General features: G+C 44.1%; 1 protein-coding gene across 2 annotated transcripts in view; it reads left to right on the forward strand.

The window, feature by feature from the left end:
- The window catches only part of srebf1 (sterol regulatory element binding transcription factor 1), a 36,017-nt gene extending 18,817 nt beyond the window's left edge, over positions 1–17,200 (forward strand). The window contains exons 7-19 of one of the 2 annotated variants that reach the window (XM_060901733.1): positions 836–990; positions 2,673–2,868; positions 3,031–3,215; positions 3,377–3,638; positions 3,728–3,894; positions 6,332–6,500; positions 6,641–6,749; positions 8,457–8,566; positions 8,675–8,807; positions 11,199–11,364; positions 12,750–12,944; positions 14,321–14,432; positions 15,163–17,200. In XM_060901733.1, the coding sequence (XP_060757716.1) occupies positions 836–990; positions 2,673–2,868; positions 3,031–3,215; positions 3,377–3,638; positions 3,728–3,894; positions 6,332–6,500; positions 6,641–6,749; positions 8,457–8,566; positions 8,675–8,807; positions 11,199–11,364; positions 12,750–12,944; positions 14,321–14,432; positions 15,163–15,383 (2,180 nt within the window). In that variant the 3' untranslated portion in view covers positions 15,384–17,200. Of the gene's footprint in view, positions 1–835; positions 991–2,672; positions 2,869–3,030; positions 3,216–3,376; positions 3,639–3,727; positions 3,895–6,331; positions 6,501–6,640; positions 6,750–8,456; positions 8,567–8,674; positions 8,808–11,198; positions 11,365–11,797; positions 12,024–12,749; positions 12,945–14,320; positions 14,433–15,162 lie in introns of those variants that run through there. The other variant, XM_060901734.1, reaches the window with a different exon arrangement.
- Positions 17,201–21,040: the final 3,840 nt, after the last annotated feature.

A 21,040-nucleotide genomic window follows, 5' to 3' on the forward strand; every position in this document is an offset into this window, starting at 1 on the left:
TATGGCTTGCGGGAACCGTTATTCCAAAATCTCGTACCCCACCTTTAAGTAGTTTACTGGATTATAGTTGATCTCTTGGTTATTAGTGATCTGTTGCATTCCTCTTACGGGCTTTTGCGCATATCCAACTAGACCCCGGTTCCGCTGCTGCCTGCAGGCATTTCTTCGCTAGTTTAAGTTTACGGCTACCAAGGCCGAGACTTGACAAGAACGTTATCATAGAACGACCCACGAAACCACGACAGCCGACCTCTACAGGCCACACTGAATGCCTATTCTCAATACAGGTAACTCGAAGATCCTCATATCTAGCTTTCTTACATTCGAATGCTTCTTCCATATTCTCTTCTCATGGAATGGTAAGTTCGACAAGTACTACGCTCCTTGCAGAGTCCGACCATATAGTCAAGTCTGGTCTTTCATTAGTGATAGCAATATGGAACTTCACATAATAACAAGGAGTGAGGATAATGATGATAATATAAATATATGAATATACATCAAAAATACAGCCAGCTGTTGGAGGGCACCCTCAGTCGTTGCTGATGTGCTCGGAGAGGATTACGTTTTGATCCATAAAAGTCTAAATGCCTGCTCATTTTAACTAGGAGAGACCAGATGCATCATTGCACTGGAAGTGCTATGAGTAATATTTAGCGAATTAAACACTGAGATCTTCTAGAATTTGACTTTACATGTGAGAATTTTCATTTGTGAGCGCTGGTGAAAAGTTTACACCCAGAAAGTTCCAACCAACCAGTTCTTAATTTGTTTATCTTTTCTGTCGCTCGTCCAGGACATCTGCTGATACTGGTGTTTTTGTGTTTGTGTACAGAGTCTCTGAAAGACCTAGTGGCCATGGAGGTAGACGTGAAAACTGAACTTCCCACTCCTCCAGCCTCTGACGCCGGCTCGCCGGAACCCAGCGGCTCCTTCTCTCACTGCAGCAGCGACTCGGAGCCTGACAGTCCCATGGGAGAGGACAGCAAGGTAGTCTGTCTGTCTACATTTTTAGTTTTGTACACCTAGGAAAATGCTCCATCTGATAATGGATAATAAATAGTTTTTAGACCATGTTGATGTCACAGCTTTCAGATTAGCAGTGGTCACTCACTTTCGCTAATTCTTTCCTTGACTGGTGTCATCGGGGAGACATGGCAGCCGCTGAGGTTGATCTCCTCTTCCAATAGGCCATTTGCAGAAATTGGTCACGTGTCAATTTTCCCCATAGCAACAAGCCCGTGGTGGGCAAGCTAACTTGACATTCCTTGACACCCATAAGAGTTTGACTGGTGAAGCAAAGCAATCCATTTCTATAATAGCTGTTTTTACCTTTTCTACTTTTTTTTTTTTTTTTTTTAAACCCGAATTTTCGTGTGTACTTGGAAAAAGTTTGTGGTTTTAACTTCTGTCGTAAGTAAAAGCGAATCATTGGCTGTAAAAGAGTTTTTTGGATTCAAGTTGGTCACCGCCGAAAGTGCAGGATCTCATGGTCAAAAACACCTGGACAGGGTGCAAACTACCGTAAGCGAATGATAAAGGTAGAAAAGGAGAAATAAGTTATAAACCTACCTGAGAAAACCGCCATTTCGCATGTGAATTTCTTTCGGCGGCGACCAACTTGAGTCCAAAAAACTCTCTTATGACAGAAGTTAAAGCCACGAACTTTTTCCAAGTGCGCGCACACATTCAGCTCAAAAAAAAAAAGACAGTAGAAAAGGTAAAAACAGCTATTATAGAAATGGATTGCTTCGCATCGCCAGTCAAACTCTTATGGGTGTCAAGGAATGTCAAGTTAACAAGCCCGTGGTGGGCGAGCTGCTATGGGGAAAATTGACACGTGACCAATTCCTGCAAATAGCCCATTCTTCCTGTCACTTGTGGCTCAGATATTCTCTGGGTCCACTCGGTGATCTTGTTCATCCAGGCTTTCCTCTGCCTTCCTCTTCGGCGTGTGCCTTCAGCCATTCCCTGCAGGATCGTTTTGCTGTGGGTGTTGTGTGGCCGAACCAAGCGAGCTTTCTCTTCTTTACTGTGACGAGGAAAGGTTCGTAGGGTCCTACTGGTCTCCTGACTTCACTCTTGACAAATTCGTTGGTTTTCCGCTCCCTGTAGCTTATCCGTGGGAGTCGGCAAAAGCATTTGGTCTTGAATGCTTAGATTCTTCTTTCGCTCTCGGCCAACAGCGTCCAGGTCTCTCAGCCGTACAGGAATATAGAGAGCTTGAATTTGGTCTTGTTACTTTTCCATATCCTCTGGAGTCCTACCATCGCTGCCCTGATTCTGATCCGGATTTCCTTGGAGCTTGTGCCATCTTGGGTGAGTGTAGCGCCCAAGTACTTGAACTCTGACGCTATTTCCAAGGGTTCACCATTCATGACAATGCTGGCTTGGCTGCCTGCAGTGGAGTTCACCATCACCTTCGATTTCTCTGTGCTGACTTCCATTCTATATGCTACTGCGCTTGTTGGTCAGGTCCTGAAGCTCCTGGTTGCTCCCAGCTAGCAAATCAATGTCATCGGTAAAGCGCAAGTTGGCTAGGCCACGACGTCTGATGGAAATGGTACTGCGGTGGTTTCCTAGCGTGTTCTGCATGATCTAGCAGTGGTGCCTGAAGGTATAACAGTATATTAATGATTTCTGTATCTTCTTCCTCTCTGTTTCCCTCACAGCCTATGTCCAGTGCTGAGAAGGCTGCTGGAGGGATGCTGGACCGCTCACGGATGGCTCTGTGTGCCTTCACCCTCCTCTTCCTCTCCTTCAACCCATTAGCATCTCTGATGTTCAGGCTCCAAAACAGGGCTGGAGAAGTTGTTCCCCCGGGCCACTCGGGAACTGGCAGGAATATGCTGGCATTTGATAATGCAGGTACCATTGCCTGTAACCTCCAGGATGAATTTTGAAGCCCAGTTTAATCTCCTGTATTTACCGTTTTTATATAGATGAGTCAGGCTTTTACTAGACTGGATATGCAGACTCCTACACTTCGAGGTACACTGTCAGCACTAATGGAGTGTGTGTATTCTGCAGCTGATTCATGGGGCTGGATGGACTGGATGCTGCCCACTCTGTTGGTGTGGCTGCTAAATGGTGTTCTGGTAGCTGGTGTCCTGATCAAGCTATTGGTGTATGGAGAGCCCGTCACTAGACCACACTCTGAATCCTCCGTCCTGTTCTGGAGACACCGTAAACAGGCTGACCTTGACCTGGCCAGAGTGAGAAACTCGCACACGTGTATACACACACACACACACCTTGTTTGTTAGGATGAGCATTTAATTCTCATTATATAATTAATTTAATCTAATACCATGCATATCGGCCAGTTATCTAAATCTCCAGGTTTGTCCATTTTCCTCTCTTCCTGGCCATGCAGGGAGACTTTGCCCAGGCCTCTCAGAACCTGTGGACATGTCTGAAGGCTCTTGGTCGTCCTCTGCCCACCTCTCAGCTGGACTTGGTGTGTGCGGTGCTGTGGTCTACCCTGCGTCTGTGGCTGCAGAGGCTGTGGGTGGGCCGCTGGCTGGCCTGCAGGGCTGGAGCTCTGCGTGTCGATCGCCCCCTACAGGACGATGCACGCAAGAGCAGCCGTGATGCTGCCCTCGTCTATCACCGCCTGCACCAGCTGCACATGACCGGTGAGAGAGAGAGAGAGAGACTTAGCACGTAGCTAAGATAATGATAATCTGTTATATTCATGAGACTGAACACTTCTACGTGTCTGTAGGGAAGCTCGGCGGCAGCCACCTGTTTGCAGCGCACATGGCTCTGAGTGCGGTGAATCTAGCCGAGTGTGCCGGAGACTGTCTGTCTGTGGCCACGCTGGCTGAGATCTACGTCTCCGCTGCCCTTAGAGTAAAAACAAGCTTGCCCCGCCTGCTGCACATCACCTCTGTAAGAATACTCTTTGTGCTGTCTCTCTTCACTTTCTGTCATGTGCATGCCTTTCTCACCCTGGGGATATGCACAAAACCTGTCTCTCTCTAATACTATGACTCTGCCTTTGTGTGTGTCACTTACACTCTGTCCCTGTTTCTCCCTTTGTGTCCGTCTGTCTGCTTGTCTGTGTCTGTCTCTCTCTCGCACTCTGGCTCTCCCTTTGTGTCTGTATCTTTTTTTTTTTTTTTAAACTTTATTTGTCTGTATTTATCACTCCAACACTGTCACTCTCTTACAGACTGATTTTGTCTCTCCTTTCTGTTTGTATTAACATGTAGGCTAATCATCCATTAATAATCAGATTGAATGAATAAAAAAAAAATGCATAAAGCCAAATTGGAGTGAAATAAACTGTTTGACATTTCTATCTGATTAACCCCTTAAACGCTCGACACATTCAGTTGTTCTAAAAGAATAGTATTCAGTAGCTGGCATGGATTTTTTTTCGGTATCACTCCACAGTGTTAAACACACCCAGGAAAGATGTGTAGTTCCTTAGAGTTAGGAATGCATGTCTGGACCCACTGAGGTGGGGTTTACATTAGACCGTATCAGCGGATCATCAGATTAACGTTTTTAAAATGATTAGTGTGCACACAGCAACGCCAATACACGATTCGCGTGCACACAGCAACGCCAATACACGGATACGCTCGGCTCCGCAGGCATCCTGCGCTCCAAATCACTCCGCCCTGAACAGCGAGTGCCCTCTGGAGGGTGCGCACTCCGGCCCTGCGCAGCTCACAGAGCGCGCGAGTGAAGCGCACGAGCAGTGATTCGGGACTGAGCCGCTGTGTGTGTGAGCCCAGTGCATATCACTTACCACTTGCAAGTGGAAGGATGGCAAGCCTAAAGACAATCATAACTACACAATGGGCAGTATTTGCATCAGTATTTGCAGTATTTTCATACTTTTATACTCTTTAATGAAAGGTGATACAAGGCGGAAGTCCGCGCCGTTTTTCAGCAGTCGCGTCACATGACCAACGCCAGCGAATCAGGAAGGTGGATGTCACAGTGACGTTGTCCAATGACGACGCCAGCTAGAGCTCAGCACAGCGTATCCGCGTATTCTGAATGTTTACACAGCACCGGAGCTGACACGATCTGGATTGAATACGTGGACCCTGGCGGATTCCCGTTTCCTGGCGTTTCCAGGCGTTTTAATGTAAGCGGACAGTGCATCCGCGAAGAAAACGAGACAGATACGGTCTAATGTAAACTTGGCCTGAGACATTCTGGGACTTTAAGGGGTTAAACATGATGGCTGTTCTATTTAATAGACTAGTGAGTACTAATGGAACAGTAATCATCATACATTTGCATGTGAATACCTGTATATGCAGGATAATCTCAATACAAACTGCTAAAGCTTTCAATAGGGGTGTTCACACGGCACATATTTGCATCGATGCTGCACCGATGTATTTTGTTGTGATATCTTACACCGGTGTAAATTTTGTGGAGCGTTCACCCGTCACAACCCTGCTTACTAGAGAGAAGCGTGTTAGCACCGGTGCAGCCCCACTTGCAGTCACACGGCAGTTTTTGCGACCGTGCTATAGTCGCAAAAACTTTATTACTATCGTTTCCTTTGATAGTAATAAAGTTTTTATATAATTTCCTTTTATTACTATAATTTCCTATCATTATTACTATAATTTCCGATAGTAGTAATGCGGAAATGAAATATGCGCATGCGTGAAAATGTACTTCCTTTTCCCGGTTGTCATGGCATCACCAAGCGCCGGGAAAACAACGTGGATGAAGACACGAGTGTTACCAGATACTGCTAACGTTTTCCAGCCCAAAATATGTTCAAATCCACAAAAATGCAGTTAAAACTGCCCAATCTGGCAACACTGGAAGACACGCAGTTCTGTTGTTGATGTTCGCCATTTTGGAAGCGCAAAATACCAGGATGCAAATTATGCAATGCCCGTATGTAATCAACTCTCCTCACGCGTAGCGAGTCTACCCCTGTAGCGTTCAGACGTCCCATTTTATATCGGTGCTGCCCTGCAAACTAGCATTTACTCCGGAGTAAATTTCTTAAACCACCTCCCGAGCAGGGTTAGATTTGCACCGGTTTAAACAGCTTTCAGGGGCTACACCAGTATAACGTTGTACCGTGTGAACGCTCTACCGGGGCAGCCCCGGTGCTACACCGGAGTAAAAGTTGCCGTGTGAACACCCCTAATGATTTTGCTGAATTAAAATTGGTCACATGACAAAACATCAACACTAAATGTCCCTCCATGCATGCGCATAGATTTGGTTTGTATCCGTATCAGCAATTAGAGCAAATTTAGTTTGTACAGTATACACAGTCTGAGACGTTCACATGCTGAGACAGTTGACTGTCCATGATTCCTTTTGTCCCTCGTTGTAGCGTGGCTTTCTGAGTCGTGCTCGACAGGCCTGTCTGTCCCCCAGTGGCAGTGTTCCTCCTGCCATGCAGTGGCTCTGCCACCCTCTGGGTCATCGCTTCTTTGTGGACGGAGACTGGTCTGTACGCAGCACACCTAAAGAGAGCATCTATAGCCAGGCTGGAAACACGGGTGAGCCCTTTTATATTTCATCCTACAGTAATAAAATCAAATAGCAGCCTGATATCTGTAGCTCAGTGGGCGGTGGGGTTTTGTAAAGTGAGCATATATTATGTAAAGGCTGACCGTTCAGCTTCCGTGTTCGGTTTCAGTGGATCCTCTGGCTCAGGTGACTCAGGCTTTCAGGGAGCACCTGCTGGAGAAGGCTCTGTACTGCGTGGCTCAGCCACGTGGAGACAAGAGCCCCAACGAGGGACAAGGGTAAGTTACTTTTAACTCTCTGCATGCCAGACCTCAGAGTTTTACTCACTGCTTTTCTATCTGAAGTGTAGGGCTATCAGAACAAGATTCTCTTTTTTTTTTGGTGTTTCATGATGTATGTTTATTGAAAGGATTAAAAAATAAATAAATTGTAAGGTTTAAAGGAGCAGTCCACCGTACTTCCATAATGAAATATGTTCTTCTCTGAATTGAGACGAGCTGATCAGTACCTCTCCGAGCTTTGCGCGACCTCCCAGTCAGTCAGACGCGCTGTCACTCCTGTTAGCAATGTAGCTAGGCTCAGCATGGCCAATGGTATTTTTTGGGGCTGTAGTTAGATGCGACCAAACTCTTCCGCGTTTTTCCTGTTTACATAGGTTTATATGACCAGTGATATGAAACAAAGTTCAGTTACCCAAATTGAAATGTGGCGATTTTCTATGCTATGGAAAGTCCGCACTATAATGACAGGCGTACTAACACCTTCTGCGCGCTTCGACAGCGCATTGATGCCTTCACTCCTCTTTGGGCACGGCCAGGCGGGCGAATGCCCTGGTCCGTCCGCCCTGTCTTTAAAAAAAAAAATGGTACAACTTGAGCCCCATGGTAAAATTGGGACTTTGTCATTTTTCCGCATGAGGCCCATGGTAAAACCACACTTCCAGGAGGGGCTGCCGTCTGCCTCCCAAGCCGGCCGAGAGCGCTCCTCGTCGGGCACGGCCAGGCGGGCGAATGCCCTGGTCCGTCCGCCCTGTCTAAAAAAAAAAAAAAAAATGGTACAACTCCCAGTGAAGGTATCAATGCGCTGTCGAAGCGCGCAGAAGGTGTTAGTACGCCTGTCATTATAGTGCAGACTTTCCATAGCATAGAAAATCGCTACGTTTCAATTTGTGTAACTGAACTTTGTTTCATGTCACTGGTCATATAAACCTGTGTAAACAGGAAGAACGTGGAAGAGTTTGGTCGCATCTAAGTACAGCCCCAAAAAATACCATTGGCCATGCTGAGCCTAGCTACATTGCTAACAGGAGTGACAGCGCGTCTGACTGACTGGGAGGTCGCGCAAAGCTCGGAGAGGTACGGAGCAGCTCGTCTCAATTCAGAGAAGAACGTATTTCATTATGGAAGTACGGTGGACTGTTCCTTTAAGACCTTGCATATCACAAGCTTCCAATTTGCGTTCATGTCCAACTAGTAATTCTGACTTGGTGTGATTTATGCATTATTAAAAAAAAATGGAAGCTTGCATATGTCCAAGATTTAACTCAATACATGTCCTTCAAATCTCCTTTTCCTAATATCGGCTGAGTGGAATCTCAAGCCTTCCTGTCGTAATTGCAGGAATTCTGAAATGACAAGCACTGGGTCGGTACTAGAATGCAGTTCACTTTTATCTACTCTGTGCTGACTTGCATTCATACCGTTGTAGCCAGTTTCCAACCAGTGTGTCATTTGAGGTAATTGTGCTTGAATTAAAAAAAAAAAAAAAAACGGGAGAGCCTTTCCCGCACGAAGATGCGTTTATTAACTGTCTGTTTTCCCACAATGATGTGTGTTCTCGCATCATCACGGGGGAAATGGATCCCTGCCTGCTGTGGTTTATGCAGTATGAACATGTGTAATTATTCAAATATAATTTTTAATAAATTTGAAAGCCACTCTGTGCTCAGATGTACGTGTAGGTCTTTGAATTTTGTTGTCCAACAGCGAGTACTCGGATGCCCTGGAGTACCTGCAGCTGCTGAACAGTGCCTCTGATGCAGCAGGAGCTACCACACAGGCCTTCGCCATCGGCTCAAACATGGCCACCGTCACCGGTCAGTCACACATCAGTCATTTTCAAGAAAACCCCCAGTGACATGTTTATCAGTCAGTTTAATTGAAGTGTTTTTGGTTGTGTCTGTGGCCATTTCTGTGGCCTCTAGGCTGTGATCCTCACTCAAAATGGTGGTCGTCAGTTGCCGTGGTGATTATTAACTGGCTGCAGGGAGATGATGTAGCGGCAGAGAGGTTGTATCCAGCGGTGGAACATCTTCCACGTAGTCTTCAGTCAGACGAGTAAGTCTCTCTCTCTCTCACACACACACACACCTGTCCTAATTAAATCAGTGCTTGAAAATTTATGTATCCGTTTCTCTATGGAGAGAGAATCTTATTCTAATCATGATTATTGGCTTCTTTGAATAATTAAACATGATTCACTGAGGTATTGGAAAATTTAGGTAGTTAGTTGGCTAATGTTGGATATCAGCATTGATTGACACTGTATTTATATTTAGCATTTAAAGTGATTTCAGTCTAGGGGACGTTACAAGATTTATACATCATACATCACCAATACTGAAAATGTGCGCGATCCCTGGGTCATCGTTCAGTCATCAAACCACGAACACTTCAAAATCTTCCCTGAATAAAACACCACTGACTGAGTCATAACCCGGAAACCTGCGAGCGATGAACAAACACGATACTATATCTGAGTAAACATGGTGGATGGCAGTTCAGCTAAACCGTCGCTGATTATGTACGGCATTCTACAGTCTGTTATGTCTGTAGAACAGACCGCTGCTATGAAAAACAGACCATTGCTAGTCCATCGCAACAGTCTGTCGTGTCATTAGCATGTAATTAGCATAAGAAATAAAATCATTTTGATTTCTTTAGTCCGTAGCTGTGTAAGAAGTGTGATAATGTTTACTGGGCTGATCGTTATTGTGAGAAAAACCCCTTCAGGGTGATTTTCAGGTTTTTTTTTTGTTAAAGTAATAAACCATTCAAGGGTGTGACCTTTTGTCATAGGTAAAAGGGTTGGAAAAAAAAATGGCCATGATAAAATCACTGTAAAGCACACCCTTGAAGGGCTTAATGCTTAATTTCAACTTTGAGTAGCCTGGAAGGGTTAAGATTGGATTCTGCAAATCCAGCACCACAGGATAGTCTGGGAAGATGATGGTTTCAAACCAGCATGAAAGCGGAAGTCAGACAGGGCAAATCAGCATCAAAATCCTGATTAGACTTTATTACCTGTTCAACCAAAGTCAGAGATGCCTACTAGTACGGATTGGCTGTATTTTGTACGGAAAAGTTACGTAAATACGATGTTACGGCAAACAGTGTTATTCTGTACGGAATTATTATAAAGTCTTGAATTCCAGTGAGTTGTTTTTAAATGTCCAAGCGACTTTTTCAATCCATGCGCGATTCACGGCTAGGCTATTTATTTTTACGACAACCGCACGTGCTGTGTGTGACATGCGCAGATTCCGCACATTTGTTCACGCTATTTTCGATACGGTAGAATGGCCGTGCATTACACCCAGTCAAAAGGGCAATGGATACGCGCACTGCAAACTGTGTAGAACTGACATTAGCATCACTCATGGTGGTCGCGATGACTGCACGCGGCATGTCAATTACAAAAAAACCATATGGAGTATGCTGAAATGGCGAGTCAGGCGGAAAGTAAATCTGGGGGTATCCAGCAGTTTTTTACGAAATCTGTGGATGAAAAGACACGGAACGTGACCCGTGCTGAAGCGGTGATGGTTGACCTGTGCTTGGAGTTGAACTTGCCAATTAGTGCCATGAAATGCGAGTTAAACTTATTCAGTTTCTGATTTTTATTCACTGAAATATCAAACACTGGCTGTACTTCTTTAATTCAAAGTCTTTTCAGTGTTGCAAGTGCAAATGTACATGTAGTATGATCAAAAACAGAATTCTATGATTAGTGTTGTTGGGATTGTGGCAAAAAATTGATCATTCCACTGTTTTAAATACAATTATAAATGTCATTTTATTCAGTGTCTCTTCTGAAGCATTATGCTGAAGGATTTATATATTGGGACATTAAGATAACAATGTCGGACTCTCTTTGGCATGAAATAAGAATTTTTTTTTTTTAATTTTATTAGAATCCGTTAACAGGTAGAACATTTTGCCAGGCAATATAATATAATACTTTTGAGGAGTTACATTCAATACCAATGATTGGTAGTCAACCGTAATGTCTGCAAACAGGGAACACTATTGTATTTATAAAAATGTGATATATTGTACGCTCTAGAAATTTGTCGAGTGGAAATTCAGTTGAGATGGCTGCTCGCATTTTGTTTATTCAATTCACACAAAAGTTCTTTTTAATAATTTAAATGTTAAACATATTGGTATATACACCTCTTTATAATGGAAATGCGCATAAATTAATGTTACTGAAAGTCATTCCAAAATAGTGAAAAATGTTTTCAAGAATACTGAAATTCAAAATTTGGGGTAGGCATCTCTGCAAAGTTAATGCCCTCACTGTTCATTCTCCGTTAGATGGCCATCATCATAGTCTTTAAATCATTTGGAACGTGCTGTGTTTTTGCTGCTTTGTGCTCTGCCCCTTCTTACTCGTATGGGGTGAGGTGGGGTTTATTTTTTTCTTTTTTTTTTTCCCCCCTGCAGAAGTTCACTACCCAAAGCCTGTTTGAACATGTTTAAAGCAGTGCGCGCCCTGCTGGCCAAACCAGAGAACAGACAGCTGAGTCTGAGCTACTGTGAGAAAGCCAGCAGCCTGTTCAGAGACAGCCTCAATCTTGGGCCACACTGTAGCAGCAGCACTTTAGACAAGGTACGTCTGCGCGCACACGCACACACACACACACACACACGCAAGCTGGGCTCAGGCATAACTAACGGGGGGGGGGAGCCAGGGGGAATTTGCTGTGTGTGTTTAAGTAAGATAAGTAGGAAGCTGTGAGTGCGTGTACAGTTAGAAGTGAACTCGTCCTGCCTTGGCCTGAGCTGTGGTGCATTGTAGTTGCATTGCATGTGACTGTATAGAGTGCAATGTTCCTGCAGTGCAACATAGAGCTGAGTCGCTGTCCAGGGGTTGGTTAGGGTTTTGTTTTTTTTATTTTGAGTTGCAGGGGCTATGTTTTAGCTGATTGGATAGCAGCATAAATGAGCAAGTGTACATGTGTTCCTATTAAAGTGGACAGTGTACATTGCCATGTTTAAGTATACCTTGCACTAACGGCACTTGTTTTTAAAATGATTTTTAGGTTATTGAGGTCTGGATCAACTAATGTGTTAATTAAGCTTATGATGACAACATTGTGGCAGTGGGGGCGTGGTCAAGCGTCGGTCTGTGACCGGAGGGCGGAGTCAGGGAAGGTAAGTGGCAGAATCACTACACCTGATGTGAATTAACCTGTGTTTGTGTGTCTTCCCAGCAACCACGCCCTATATCAGGAGAGAGGGCAGAGGAAGGGAGCTCTCTCCCGCACCAGAAGACGTGCGTGTGTGTGCGACTGGGAGGGTGTGAAAAGGTAAAACTGAAAAGCTAAAATAAGAGTTTTGGAACTCAGTTCTGGCCTGCCGTACTTCTGTGCTCCACCCACCCGCTCTGACCTCCACAATGGAGCCGAAACCCAGGACCAAGCACTGCTGTTGGAGGTGGCCCGGGCCGGTTTGCTGGCGCTGCGGGGAGCCGGGCCACCTCCAACAGCAGTGCTTGGTCCTGGGTTTCGGCTCCATTGTGGAGGTCAGAGCGGGTGGGTGGAGCACAGAAGTACGGCAGGCTAGAACAGAGTTCCAAAACTCTTTTTTTTTTTTTTTTTTTAATTTATTTATTTTTTTTTATTTTAGCTTTTCAGCTTTAACTTTTCACACTCTCCCAGTCGTGCGCGCGCGCACACAAGTCATCTGGTGCGGGAGAGAGCTCCCTTCCTCTGCCCTCTCTCCTTATATAGGGTGTGGTTGCTGGGAAGACACACCAACGCAGGTTAATTCACATCAGGTGTAGTGATTCTGCCACTTACCTTCCCTGACTCCACCCTCCGGTCACAGACCGATGCTTGACCATGCCCCCACTGCCACATACATATACCCTAGTTTGAGGAAGATGATTTTTATTATTATACATTTTATTTGTATATTGCGTTCCAATAATCCAAAGACACAACTGCTAACATTTATGACTCTTTCTCCTTCTCTCTGTCTTTATGCCTGTAGTTGGTGCAGTTGTTACTGTGTGATCTGCTGCTGGTGACACGCACCAGTCTGTGGCGAGAGCAGCAAATTTGTTCTCCAGCTTCCCCTCAGCAGAGCTCGGCTTCGGCAGCATCTCCCACTGAGCTGCAGGGCTTCCAGCAGGACCTGAGCTCTCTGCGCAAACTCGCCCACAGCTTCCGACCTGCCATGCGTAGGGTAAGGCACCCGCGACTCATGCATACGCTGTAAATATACACGACAGATCTGCTGCTACTGATGAAGGATACAGAGAAAGAGGCATGTGGCCACAGCCGGACACAGTTGGAGTGGATTCCAGCTCTTGATCTGGATTTAGTGGTTTAGACGTTCTCATGCTGACACGCTGGTATTTTCCTCATGCATAGCGCTGAAATAGGCCACTGCTCTGAAAATCGCTGAGCGCTGGGGAGCTGTTTTTAACCACTGTGGCTTGTAAAAAAAAGTGGAGTTCTACATCAGCATTCTGGTCAAAAGTAGTACATGTATGGAATAATTTGTCATCCCTGTTTTCTTGCAAGGTTTTTTCCTGCTTGTATTGCATTTTGGTCTAATTAATTTATTTTTTTTTTAAATGATTGACATGGTATGTATGAGTCTGAAGTTTGTTATTTCCTGAATGGGCTTCTGAGTGGCACAACAAAGAAAATGAGTGTTTGTGCATCACTGCTCATGTATGCGGAAGAGGGCAGAGAACACTTTCCTCCGTTTTTTTAAAAAGATTTTTTTTGGGGCTTTTTTCACCTTTATTATTGGATAGGACAGTGTAGAGACAGGAAATGAGCGGGAGAGAGAGATGGGGAGGGATCGGGAAATGACCTCGGGCCGGAATCGAACCCGGGTCCCCGGATTTATAGTATGGCGCCTTATCCACCTGAGCCACGACGCCCCCACTTTCCTCTGTTTTTAATAACAAATGACTTGGATGCAGTTGAAAAAAATTATGAAGTTTATTTTTTTACTGAGACAATATTTAATTGACAGTGTTTTTGACAGTATTGTTTGTATCAGTAGTGTTTTCAGCCTTTTCGCTACTGAAGTCTTGGGTCCAGAAGCAATCATGATTGGTTAAAAGCACGGAAATCAATGGCAAAAGACCAGAGACGGGGCTTTACTGTCCTTTCAGTTAAATAAACAATACGAGTCTTATCTTTTAAAAAAAAAAAAGACCTGATATCAGTTAGATTTACACGATTTACCTGTTTGCAGATGGATTAATAAACTGCACTTTTTATGTAATATTTAATTCATGATCAGCCAGAAGGACCGAATTCCTCACACAGTTTATATCGAGGTATTGTGTTGTCGTATAACTTGTACTTAATATAATAGAACTATAAATTTTTCATTACTCTGCTTTAATAAGAACTATAGCAGAGCAAGAGAGCGCCACTGGGGAAAGTGTTAGATAGAAGATGAAAGAGTATAGAGAGGAAGAGATGTCCGCTTCTAAGGGAAGGATTAACCCCCATGGGTATGCTGTCTTCCAGCTTGTTAATCCCCCCCCCCCCCCCCTCTCTCTCTCTCTCTCTCTCTCTCTCTCTCTCTCTCACCAGTTGTTTCTGCATGAAGCCACTGCCAGGCTAATGGCAGGAGCAAGTCCAACACGCACACACCAGCTCCTGGACCGCAGTCTGCGCCGCCGTGCCACACCTGGAGGCAAAATCGGTGAGGACTCAGATGGTGTGTGTGGGTAGATGTGTTTGCAGGCTTGTTTTCAAATACTAAGCTACGGAGGTGTGTGTGGTTTTCTCGTCCTGCTCGGTCCACACATGCAGATGTTTACCAGTAATGAGAAAAGAAGAGAAGAACAGATTTGCTCAACTCGCTTCTGGAAGAATTCTAGAGCAGATGGTAAACCGTTTCAATACGTGACTAGATCGTAAATTTGCACCGACTGGCATTATTATCTAACTGGTCTTATCATGAGACATGAGTCTTGTCATTACCGTTCTTATGTAGTTTTATCTTTCCAGCACTGAGTAAACAGTGTTTTGGATGGGAGCTTGTTTTTGTTTTTTGTTTATTTATGTATTTAGAAATCTTACTTGGACTTTTCTATATGACTCCATTCATAACACAACTACAAATTCATTTATAATCCCAGAAACTGCCTCTAGTCTTCCATTATAATTAGGTAAACAGATTTTCTTTACAGGAAAGGTGGTTATATAGTGGCCTAGAGTAACTGCACATGCACGTAGTGAACAATAATCGTGTTGAGAAACACAAGCATTCCTTCAACGTGTTTGTTCATTGCTGATGTTTTCATATTAGGTGTGTCTGCATGTATTTTCTGAATATTTATTCAGCAACAGATGTGTGTGGGGGGGTTTTTCCCCCTCCTGTGTGAAATGTGAAGATGATTAACATTCGTTGTAACATGTATCTATAACAGAGGAGTGTGAGACGCGGCCAGGCCAGCGTGAGCAGGCAGAGGCGGCCATGTTGGCATGTTGGTATCTGCCGCCGTCGTTCCTGTCGGCCCCGGGCCAGAGGGTGGGGATGTTGGCAGACGCTGCACGCACTCTTGAAAAGCTGGGAGACAAACGCACGCTCCATGACTGCCAGCAGATGATCATCAAACTGGGCAGCGGGACCACAGTCGCCTCCACCTAGAGACAAAAGACTTTCAACTCCCCCTCACCTCACCCTCTTGAACTAACACCGTTATCAATCTCAAATTTTCTGTCACATGTTTTCTGGTTGCAGGCTTTGGCCTTTATCAATTAACCCACTCGTTTTAGTTTAGTGCAGTCCCCCCCCCCCATTTTGTTAATTTCTTTTTAACTTCTCCCTGTTTTTCTTTTATAGCTATTATTTAAATAATTTAATAATTTAATTTGGATATTTTTGTCAAAATGCTGATGGTTAATGTTGTACATCTTACTTAAAGGTGTGGTCAGTAATTTTAAATGTAGAAATAATTGTGATATTTAGCCAAGTTTCCCTTAGGTTTTAGGCAGCTGTCTAGTAAATATCATCTCCGAGGAGAAATTCCTGTCTCTGTGGTGCCTCGAGCTCTGAAATGGAAGAAAAAATAAAACCGTATGGACACCGGGCAATCGGAACAACAGAGGTGTTTCGACTTGTCTGTCAAACCTGAAGGCTGCTTTATCACACTTTGGATTCAAAACGGATACCTTCAGCTACTTTTCTTTTAAAATTGCTTACTACACCTTTAAAGTAATATTTCACGTATAGATGCCGTCTGGGCCTCTGTAGTTTTTGCTGTAATGAGGTGCTTTGTAAGCACCAGCTTTGTCCACTAGATGGCATTTTATTGAGCAGCATTGGATGCTTATGAGTGGCCGTACAGGGCCGTTGGACACATCATTGCAGTTCCCCTAAACGTACTACTGGCGTTCCACACACAGTCCTTGTCTCTAGCTGTAATGATATGATGGTGTATGTACATGTGTGCATGTTTCTGTCTAAAGCAGCATCTCGGCCACCTGCTGAGTCTACCAGTTTTGTACAGCATAACCAGGTAACTCTGTTGCCTGGATATCGAGGCTTAACCTGTGTGCAAGGGAGCTAGGCGTTATGGGAGTGATGAGATTTTCCTTTTCATTACATCTGTACAGACCTTTCTAATCTGCACTACCCTTACTGGGGCTGACTACTTCTACATGACTTAAGAGCGCATATGGCTTTACAAGGTTCTTTTCTTGTAACGTTTTCCTTGTACATATTTTTAAAGACATGTATTTATAATTTTGTCTAAAGATATACTGTAGGTGAACAGTGTTTTCTAGGAACAGGCAAAAGGGGACTACTACCGTACATGGATGTTTTATTGGAACACCGTGCTAGAGCAGAAAGCATCATTAACGCCACCCTTCTGGAAGTAATGAGTAAAGCGTTCATCGCTGTGAATATGGGACCAGTTTAGAGTTTCACTTAAAATGTTTAAGTGGAGAATCTGACTGCCAGGTAACTCGTCCCAGATAAGTGGGAAAGACTTGAACAGGGTGCTTGTTCTTGAAGTGTCTTGTCCATTTACACTACTGAGAGAAGCGATAGTTAATATTTGAAGTGCGCAGCTCCTGAACCTACTTGGTAAAATGTGTGGATGGAATGCCACCATGAATGGTCACAAAACTGAGCCAGTCTGTTTTGATACAGTTCACCATCATTTACCTTTATCCAAAAACATTTTTTTCCTTTTTTTTTAAATATAAATGAGACCGTTCTTTGAGAGAGCCTCATCTGCATTCCACTTTCAGCCACGGTAAGGTTTCAAAAGCTCTCACCTGTAAATTTAACCGAGTTTCAGAGGTTGTATTGTAAATGGCAGACTCGTGACCTGTATGCTAATCAGTGTGGCGTGTTCATAGTCACAATTTCAACAAAAATGTTTGAACAGTCTGTCCAAATGTCGGCTCTTTGATTTATTCTTGAGAATGTAAATAAAAGTTGTTTTGTAGCATATGTATGATGTCTTGGGGGTTTGTGTAACATACTTGAGACAAATCCACCCTTAATCGCTTACATATTATTTAGATTTCTAATTAATGTGATTTTCAGTAGAACCTCAATGACTACCTGCTGAAAATGGTGCTAGTGGGATTCAGCCCTTGCTTCCATCTCTAACTAAAGAGAGTGATGCAGCGGCGCTTTAGTTGTTTAGTCTGTCTAACTCATTGTCCTCCTCATAATCGATACACTGCTCAAATAAATCGGGTTCCAGAGGTTCGACTTTCCTGGTAATACTGCTGTTGACACCAGTGTGCATCTTGTACATCACTAACTACAGTGCTGTGCAAAAGTATTCATCCCCCTTAGTGTTTGTCCTGTTTTGTCGCATTACAAGCTGGTATTAAAATGGATTTTTGGAGGGTTAGCGCCATTTGATTTACACAACATGCCTACCACTTTAAATGTGCACTTTTTTTTGAGACAATAATTAAGATGATAAAACAAATCTGGAGTGTGCATAGGTAGTCACCCCCCACCCCCCCACCCCCCCAAAAAAAAAAGTCAATACTTTTTGTAGAGCCACTTTTTGCTACAATTACAGCTGCTAGTCTCTTGGGGTATGTCTCTATTAGCTTAGCACATCTAGCCACTGGGATTTTTGCCCATTCTTCAAGGCAAAACTGTTCCAACTCCAAGTTAGATGGGTTGTGTTGGTGTACAGCAATCTTCAAGTTATGCCACAGATTCTCAATTGGATTGAGGTCTGGGCTTTGATTAAGTAATTCCAAGACATTTAAATATTTTCCCTTTAAAACAACTCCAGTGTAGCTTTAGCAGTATGTTTAAGGTCATGGTCCTGCTGGAATGTGAACCTTCCTCCCAGTCTGAAACCTCTGGCTGACTCCAAACAGGTTTTCTTCCAGAATTGCCCTGTATTTAGTGCCATCCATCTTTCCTTCAGTCCTGACCAGCTTTCCTGCCCCTGCAGATGAAAAACATCCCCACAGCATAATGCTGCCACAACCATGCTTGACTGTAGGAATGGTGTTCTCAGGGTGCTGGGTTTGCGCCACACATGGCATTTCCCATGATGGCCAAAAAGTTCCATTTTTGCCTCATTTGACCAGAGAATGTTTTTCCATGTGTTTGGGGAGTCTGCCACATGCTGTTGGGCAAACTCCAAACCTGTTTTCTTCAGCAGTGGCTTTTTTCTGGCCACTCTTCCATAAAGCCCCGCTCTGTGGAGTGTACGGCTTAAAGTGGTCCTATGGACAGATACTCCCATCTCTGCTGTGGATCTTTGCAGCTCCTTCAGTGTTATATTTGGTGTCTTTGTTGCATCTCTGATTAATGCCCTCCTTGCCCGGTCTGTGAGTTTTGGTGGGCGGCCTTCTCTTGTCAGGTTTGTAGTGGTGCCATATTCTTTCCATTTTGCTATAATGGATTTAATGGTGCTCCCTGGGATATTCAAAGTTTCGGATATTTTTTATAACCCAACCCAGATGTATACTTCACAACTTTTGTCTCTGATGTGTTTGGAGGCTCCTTAGTTCTCATGTTGCTTGCTTAGTAGTGTAGCAGAGTCAGGGTCCTTCCAGAATAGGTTGATTTATACAGACAACATGTGACACTTTGATTGCACACAGGTGGATCTTAAATACAGTGGGGCAAAAAAGTATTTAGTCAGCCACCAATTGTGCAAGTTCTCCTACTTAAAAAGATGAGAGAGGCCTGTAATTTTCATCATAGGTACACTTCAACTATGAGAGACAAAATGGGGGGAAAGAATCCAGGAAATCACATTGTAGGATTTTTAATGAATTAATTGGTAAATTCCTCGATAAAATAAGTATTTGGTCACCTACAAACAAGCAAGATTTCTGGCTCTCACAGACCTGTAACAACTTCTTTAAGAGGCTCCTCTGTCCTCCACTCGTTACCTGTATTAATGGCACCTGTTTGAACTCGTTATCAGTATAAAAGACACCTGTCCACAACCTCAAACAGTCACACTCCAAACTCCACTATGGCCAAGACCAAAGAGCTGTCAAAGGACACCAGAAACAAAATTGTAGACCTGCACCAGGTTGGGAAGACTGAATCTGCAATAGGTAAGCGGCTTGGTGTGAAGAAATCAACTGTGGGAGCAATTATTAGAAGATGGAAGACATACAAGACCACTGATAATCTCCCTCCATCTGGGGCTCCACGCAAGATCTCACCCCGTGGGGTCAAAATGATCACAAGAACGGTGAGCAAAAATCCCAGAACCACACAGGGGGACCTAGTGAATGACCTGCAGAGAGCTGGGACCAAAGTAACAAAGGCTACCATCAGTAACACACTATGCCGCCAGGGACTCAAATCCTGCAGTGCTAGACGTGTCCCCCTGCTTAAGCCAGTACATGTCCAGGCCCGTCTGAAGTTTGCTAGAGAGCATTTGGATGATCCAGAAGAGGATTGGGAGAATGTCATATGGTCAGATGAAACCAAAATAGAACTTTTTGGTAAAAACTCAACTTGTGTTTGGAAAAGAAAGAATGCTGAGTTGCATTCAAAGAACACCATACCTACTGTGAAGCATGGGGGTGGAAACATCATGCTTTGGGGCTGTTTTTCTGCAAAGGGACCAGGACGACTGATCCGTGTAAAAGAAAGAATGAATGGGGCCATGTATCGTGAGATTTTGAGTGAAAACCTCCTTCCATCAGCAAGGGTATTGAAGATGAAATGTGGCTGGGTCTTTCAGTATGACAATGATCCCAAACACACCGTCCGGGCAACGAAGGAGTGGCTTCGTAAGAAGCATTTCAAGGTCCTGGAGTGGCCTAGCCAGTCTCCAGATCTCAACCCCATAGAAAATCTTTGGAGGGAGTTGAAAGTCCATGTTGCCCAGCGACAGCCCCAAAACATCACTGCTCTAGAGGAGATCTGCATGGAGGAATGGGCCAAAATACCAGCAACAGTGTGTGAAAACCTTGCGAAGACTTACAGAAAACGTTTGACCTCTGTCATTGTCAACAAAGGGTATATAACAAAGTACTGAGATGAACTTTTGTTATTGACCAAATACTTATTTTCCACCATAATTTGCAAATAAATCCTTTAAAAATCAATGTGATTTTCTGGATTTTTTTTTCTCATTTTGTCTCTCATAGTTGAAGTGTACCTATGATGAAAATTACAGGCCTCTCTCATCTTTTTAAGTGGGAGATCTTGCACAATTGGTGACTGACTAAACACTTTTTTGCCCCACTGTAATTATGTGACTTATGAAGTGAACTGGTTGGACCAGCTCTTATTTCGGGGTTTCATATGGAAAGGGGGTGAATACCTACGCACACTCCAGATTTCTGTTTTTTTTTTCATCTTATTGTTTGTCTCATCTCTATCTCTAGCTGCTTTATCCTGTTCTACAGGGTTGCAGGCAAGCTGCAGCCTATCCCAGCTGACTACGGGCGAAAGGCGGGGTACACCCTGGACAAGTCGCCAGGTCATCACAGGGCTGACACATAGACACAGACAACCATTCACACTCACATTCACACCTACGGTCAATTTAGAGTCACCAGTTAACCTAACCTGCATGTCTTTGGACTGTGGGGGAAACCGGAGCACCCGGAGGAAACCCACGCGGACACGGGGAGAACATGCAAACTCCGCACAGAAAGGCCCTCGCCGGCCACGGGGCTCGAACCCGGACCTTCTTGCTGTGAGGCGACAGCGCTAACCACTACACCACCGTGCTGCCTCTTATTGTTTGTGTCACAATAAAACAACAATTTTCACCTTTAAAGTGGTCGGCATGTTGTGTAAATCAAATGGTGCTAACCCTCCAAAAATCCATTTTAATT

Source organism: Neoarius graeffei, chromosome 20 (genome assembly GCF_027579695.1).
Source record: "Neoarius graeffei isolate fNeoGra1 chromosome 20, fNeoGra1.pri, whole genome shotgun sequence".
NCBI classification, from domain to species: Eukaryota; Metazoa; Chordata; class Actinopteri; order Siluriformes; family Ariidae; genus Neoarius; species Neoarius graeffei.